At 33.1% G+C, this 6213-nt stretch overlaps 2 protein-coding genes across 6 annotated transcripts in view; both read left to right on the forward strand.

Moving 5' to 3' along the window:
* The first annotated feature begins 673 nt into the window (after window positions 1-673).
* Window positions 674-5434, forward strand: LOC119641799 (nicotinamide/nicotinic acid mononucleotide adenylyltransferase 3). Of its 5 annotated transcripts, XM_038040648.1 has the most exons (7): window positions 674-883; window positions 949-1134; window positions 1204-1355; window positions 1499-1600; window positions 1657-1808; window positions 2947-3295; window positions 3354-5434. In XM_038040648.1, exons 1-7 carry the CDS (start codon window positions 778-780, stop codon window positions 3387-3389), a joined length of 1083 nt encoding a protein of 360 aa, XP_037896576.1. In that variant the 5' UTR covers window positions 674-777; the 3' UTR covers window positions 3390-5434. The 5 variants fall into 5 exon arrangements, with proteins under 5 accessions (XP_037896576.1, XP_037896575.1, XP_037896577.1 ...); XM_038040647.1 differs by having other exon boundaries at window positions 949-1355; window positions 3354-5430; XM_038040649.1 differs by having other exon boundaries at window positions 675-883; window positions 949-1355; window positions 3130-3295; window positions 3354-5430.
* LOC119641787 (UNC93-like protein MFSD11) overlaps window positions 5242-6213 on the forward strand; it is a 31443-nt gene continuing 30471 nt past the window's right edge. The window contains exons 1-3 of the mRNA XM_038040619.1: window positions 5242-5306; window positions 5349-5808; window positions 5887-6015. Coding sequence (XP_037896547.1) covers window positions 5242-5306; window positions 5349-5808; window positions 5887-6015 — 654 coding nt within the window. The remainder of the gene's footprint in view (window positions 5307-5348; window positions 5809-5886; window positions 6016-6213) is intronic.

Genomic DNA, 6213 nt, shown 5'->3' on the forward strand with positions numbered 1-6213 from the left:
TTTTAAAGTTGAAATATGTTCATCAAATGGTTTTTTAGAGAATAATACGTGGTAGTTGTTAAATTATGGATGAATTAATACACAAAAATATATCCAAAATATATATATTTACAATAAACAAGCCCTTTTTTTATTTGTATCAAGAACATGTTATCTTACAAGCCAATATTCCAGTAATGTAATTTAAGTCTTTAATATCACAGTTTTAAGAATTATTGGTTATGTTTGACCCATTTTTGATGAAATTGGTTTTGTTTAGTTGGATGACATGCTGGAGTTAGCTGTATATTCCCAAAAAACGAGCTTGTTTACTTTTATATTAATGTCATTATTATTTTTTGTAATAAGCCGATAGCCTTAGATGCTAATGCTTTTAAGAGTTTAGTCTTAGAATTTATTTCTCTGGCGAAATTAATAGTAATAATAATAATAATAATAATTTTTATAAATTTCTTGTTTATCTTTACATTAATTTCTTTATTTGGTGCTAAAATCATATGTTTTCATTTACATTTTGCTACGAAGCACTATGGTGGCTGCTGCTCATTTCGTTTACCACTTGGGAGTTTTTAACCCGAAAATGAGGATGACAGCTTATTGTTTTAGTCCCTTTTCTGGCAGGGTATTCTATTCAGCATTGCCACTTATTTTTACTTAGTAGTATTAGTAATAGTATCATATCTTTATTAAAATTGGTGGTAACTATATGAGGTTAAAATAATTTCATAAGGATTTTAGGAGTTTGACTAAAAATTCACGTCGTTCGACGTTGTTGGTATGTCCGCCTTCATAGAAGAGACTACAAATCGCCTTTTACCAAGGATAGTATTGATAGCATGCGGTTCTTTTAGCCCGCCAACGCCGATGCATTTGCGTATGTTTGGTGAGTTCATAGCTGCGTAATACAAACAGTACAATATGAAATAATTATGCAGTAATTAAATTCAGAAATAGCTAAAGATCATTTTGAAGTCAATGGTACACATAAAGTAGTAGGTGGAATCGTTTCGCCCACTCATGACGGTTATGGCAAAAAGGGCTTGGCTGCAGCCAAACATCGCTGTGCCATGATCAAACTGGCGTTGCAGTCGTCATCATGGATTCGCTTGTCCGATTGGGAAACCCAACAAGATGGTTGGTCGCGAACAAAATCAGTGCTGCAGTATCATCAAAATTTCATGAACAATTATATAAATTCTCCAGATGTTACGGCCACTATGAGTGGCTATGATTGTTTGCCAGGCTGGCTGCCAGCTAATTTACGTGTAAGAAAGGATCCCGTACAATTAAAGTTGCTGTGTGGTGCTGACATGTTAGAATCTTTCGGCGTTCCGGGCTTATGGTCAGATGCGGATGTAAGTAACTGTTTCCAACGTATCTACGATAAAGTGTATACGCATTTCTAAGATCATTTGTGCATAAAAATTCTTTGAAGCGCACCATGTCATGTTAAATTTCAGTAACAAAAAACAAAAAAGTGAACTCAAATACTTTCCAGATTGAGGATATAGTTGCTCATCACGGTCTGGTTGTTGTAACTCGTAGTGGAGCTAATCCAGAAAAATTTATTTTCGATTCCGATGTCCTGACTAAATACCAGGTAAGTTAGTTATTTATCCTTGACCTTCATAATTATGATAGGATTATTTCGTATAGCGTAATATTACTTTAGTTATAAATTGGGTGCCGAATGACGTTAGTTCCACCGTGATACGGAGACTATTGGCTAGGGGTCAATCGGTCAAATATCTCATTAATGATATGGTAATAGAATACATCAGGCAAAATGGATTATTTCAATGTAAAACGTAAGTTTTCTTCACATCTGTTACATTATATTCCTAGTAGTCCATCTATGATTGGAGTAGGTCCTAATATTAAATTTGAAGCAGATATTTGACATATTTACTAATCTGCTAATTTCGATTTTCACAATTTTATATAACCGTTCCACTTGACTAGTTCCTACTATCGGTCGCCCTTCACCAGTCCTGCTCAATATGCAGCTCTGAATTAAGTTGCACACATTCCTGCTAAATAATTGTTCAGAGTCGAAAGGGCACCCCTTACGGAGCGTGAGCTCTAATACCTTTAAAAATTTTCACTTCAATATTCGTGTCGCCTTGCGTTCGAATATATTTAATTTTCGTTAGTGTTTTAGATTGCTGTTTTTATCAAACTACATTTTTATAATTTTTTACGCAAAAGCATTTTTCTTTTGTATGAAATGTTTTGTGAGAGAACGTCGTTCTAATGTTTAATACACAAGTGTTGACGTTTGGTACGTAACTGTTTCTACCAAATTGAGCCAAATAATATCAACGCAGCAGTAAGATCGCACCAAGTTTTTATAAGTTCATAAAAGACAACATTTATATTGCAGCCTTTACTAAATTTACTTAAAAAAGTTTTTACTTTTTGAAGGCAGATTTTTATTCTAATCACTTCAAATAATGTATTTTAAAACATTAAAGAATCATTGAAAAACTTGCAAAACATCAGAAGATATTTCAAAAAAGAAATACAAAAACGAACTTCTTTGACATATAAGAAACTATGTTCGTTGTGGAAAAGAGCGTACAAGCCAACACTTTTTATATAATTCGTTTCCAAACTTAATAAATAAATGAAGCTAAATTGAAAGAAAAACGAACATATACTAAAGACTAATAAAGATCAAAATTGTGACTATCTTATAGCGTATACAAATTTTTCGGTGATGCGTCTGAAAGCACCATGTTTTAAATACGTATATGAAAACAATGCTTAAGCTCAAGTTATCGGAATATTTGTTACTGTAAAACTGATTGGGGAAAAGAATTTCAATTTATAAGAAAATGAATATGTACATTTCTTTTGTTTAAAATCTATTTTGATTTACTCTTTTCTGCTAATTAACCTTTTAATATTTCAAAACGTTCGCAATTATTATTTTGGAATAATTAGTAAGTATTTATCTCCCCCTTTGGAATATAATATATCTAACGTTTTATTTCTTAATCAACAATATATTAACGCACAAAATTTGTCGAATGAGCAAATACTCTGTGATGACGATCACCATATGGTTAAAACAGATTTACTTTTAGTAAAGAATTTAATGCATAGCAATCCTTTAGACAATTGTAGGAGTTCAGGGATACTTTGCTGTGGTGACAAACATAGCCTAATGAATAAACAGTTGGAGAAAACCCTGAACAAAAATAAGCCATCTGCTCCAGGTCAGGCAGTTCAGGTCATTGCAGCTCAAAGTAGTGCGGAATTTATCACCACGTCTGTATCGCCAAACGATGAGGTAATTGAGAAAGAAATGCAAAAAAAACAAAAGCTAAAACTTTTGTACCTTGTTTCAGATAAATACGAAGAAATGTAAAGTGGCTGATGTTTAAAATGGAACGTTTTATGTTGGTTTCGTGAGCTTTTTGGGACTGTGCATGCGTCTGATTAATTTTGTTTTTTGTTTAAAATGTGTTTCGTGTATGAAGCAAAAGAGTAAAATGAATTTAACATCGGAACATCATCCTTTTTGTCTGGATGTGTCAGAATTGAATCAATTTTATCTTGCACATGGCAATTTCTTCTTTTCGTTTGTACATTTTTTTGCAATCCATTTTACAATAAGAATCAATTAGGCCAATCTTAAATTTACACTAACAAAATTTAAAATTTTTATATACATGTGCAACTTATTTTAATTTTAGAATGATTTGAGAATATATACATATTAGCATACATATTTGCATTCAAATTCTAAATAACAGATCTTAAAATGATATCTTTTTAGTTTATTTGCCTGTTCACTATCGTCCAGCAAACCTATTGTGAGTAAGTTTGAATTATTGCTAAGTTGGTCAACGTACCGAAAATTGAAGTTGACAATTTCGTCTTTTACTTTGGAAATGTCTAAAACCTTATGAACGTGTTTTTTTATCATATACTATGCAGTACCTGTGATTAATCTTAGTGTCTTAGATTGGCAACGCTGAATAATTCCAGTGTTTGAATTCTTCGCAGTATACCAAAGCTTGTATTCCATCTGTGCAAACGGTTTTCTGGATTGTTTTGTTTTCGAGACTAAACTTTGATTTTTGATCTATCAGCCAGCATAGCTGAAGCTTTGCTTTTATTTCCAAATACGCTTCTTTTGCCTTTATGTGACTTCCCCACGTCAATGTTCGATCTAGGCTCATATGTTGCTATTTAATGCAGTTCGATTCAAGAATTTGGACACCGTTATGATCTAGGATAGGCTTTTTAAACTGAATATGACGTGCGTAGATTTTTTAGCAATCCATTTTTTTTTGCCATCTTAACCCATAAATGAACGAATTTTTAAATAAAAAAATCAAAAATTGAAATCCGACCGTCTTTTCATATATCCGCACACTGCAAAGTATGAGATGCTCCTCTAGTAACAATCTTGTCTTTCGCTGAAAAGTCAGCATCATGGTGAAAAATTGTTTCTTCATGAGATGTAGATAACAAAATAACGATTTTTTTTAAATTGCAAACAGTTATCACAAAAAAGTTCGATGGGTTTGTTTGAATAGCATAGAGATTTTTGAAGAAAATCAGGAGTAAAATAATGGAGGAAGCATTTGTATAGCGTATGTAAATTGGCTACGTTCGGATCTAATGTGTTGATTTCGTGGGCTTTTTAGAGATATTATATGGCAAGTGTTCTTTTTTACAGACAAGACAGCGTCCGTTAAATAATTTTCTAAAGTTATTTTGACCTTCATCTGGGACAGCGCTTTCTTGAACGCCTTTAAGGTCCTCTTCTTCCACCAAATGTCACATGGTTTCTCTAAAGCTCATGTAAAGTTCATTCTCGTCATTCTGTTTTTAGATCTTTTTACAAGCAAGTTATTAGGTAGAACATTACGAATGCGGGTTTGCCTTTACCATTTATAGGAATTTGGTTTCTTAGAATGTTGATTAGTTTTCGAGAATGTTCAAGCCAGCCATCAAATGTGGAATTTTTGTAACAGTAGTAATAACTTGCACGATTAGTGATCAGCAGGACCGATTTTGCGTATTGATGTTTTTCTACTTCACAAAAGAATTGTGCTTTTCTTGCGTACGTTTCTCAGTATAAACAATAATATAAGTATTATTCGTTAGACTTTCCTTGTTTCTCCCAAAAAAAAAGTGTCCTGCATGTTTTTATTAATTTTTTACAAATGATCGTAATGCGAAACAACCGGCGAAATGAAATTTTGCTCAGATAGAGCGCAAACAATGGCGGATAGAATAGGTAAAATTAAAAATAAAAAAGTAAGAACTTCGAAATTTCGTATACACGGGTAAAGGGAACATTCTTTTATTTTTTTATGGAAATTTTAATTTATTAATTTTGTTTTTAATATTTTAGGTCTTGAGTTGTCATTCTTTAGCGGTATTTATAGACCTTCAGTTGGATTTACTGAAAAAATTCACGAAACGCCCAAAGAATATGTGGGTATAATCGGGATTTGCATAGGTATAGGTGGAATGACAGCAGGCACAGTTTTTGGTATTTTGGGTTCGAAAACTGCACGTTTTGGTCGAAATCCAATCGTCATTACCGCTTACGTTATACATTTAGTGGCGTTTTTTTTAATCTACTTAAATTTGCCCGACAATGCGCCATTTAAGGAAACGGAGGATGTATCGTATATAGATCCCCCAAAGATCTGGCTGGCTTTGTTATGCGCTCTCATGTTGGGCTTAGGTGATGTTTCCTTTAATACACAAATTTATTCCATGTTGGCCGGTGTTTTTGTTAAACAATCTGCAGCGGCTTTTGCTATTTTTAAATTTACCCAGGTAAAGCAGGTCACATATGCCTTATAAAAGTGACTTTCCAATCACAAGCTTCTTATTAACTTATTCTTTTTTGTATAGTCCGTTGCGGCAGCAATCGCTTTCTTTTACGCATATCATTTGGGCTTAGGTGTCCAATTAGGAATTTTGGTAATGTTTGCAACTTTTGGTACTATTACCTTTCGCTTCGTGGAACTAAAATATAAACAGGTATATAAAAGAGGAGTAAAATATCACATTCACCTAAGAAACTGAACCAGTAGCTCCTTTACCTAATACGCGATCGATTTCAAAATCAGCGAAATCCTCAATAATGCTTTGAATGCTGGCGATACTCTCTTGACGGTCATACTTTCTTGACGTTGCCCATAGGTTCATTCATTTTCTTATTGTTTCCCTTAGTAAGTT

Source organism: Glossina fuscipes, unplaced genomic scaffold (assembly GCF_014805625.2).
Source record: "Glossina fuscipes isolate IAEA_lab_2018 unplaced genomic scaffold, Yale_Gfus_2 177, whole genome shotgun sequence".
Lineage (NCBI taxonomy): Eukaryota > Metazoa > Arthropoda > Insecta > Diptera > Glossinidae > Glossina > Glossina fuscipes.

Excerpts from the sequence above, each read along its gene's own strand:
- LOC119641799 (XM_038040647.1), top strand. The coding sequence starts at position 778 with ATGTCCGCCTTCATAGAAGAGACTACAAATCGCCTTTTACCAAGGATA. Across the intron at positions 1,356-1,498 it reads GCTTATGGTCAGATGCGGAT|ATTGAGGATATAGTTGCTCA; the intron begins GTAAGTAACTGT and ends AATACTTTCCAG. Across the intron at positions 1,809-2,946 it reads GGATTATTTCAATGTAAAAC|TAAGTATTTATCTCCCCCTT; the intron begins GTAAGTTTTCTT and ends TGGAATAATTAG.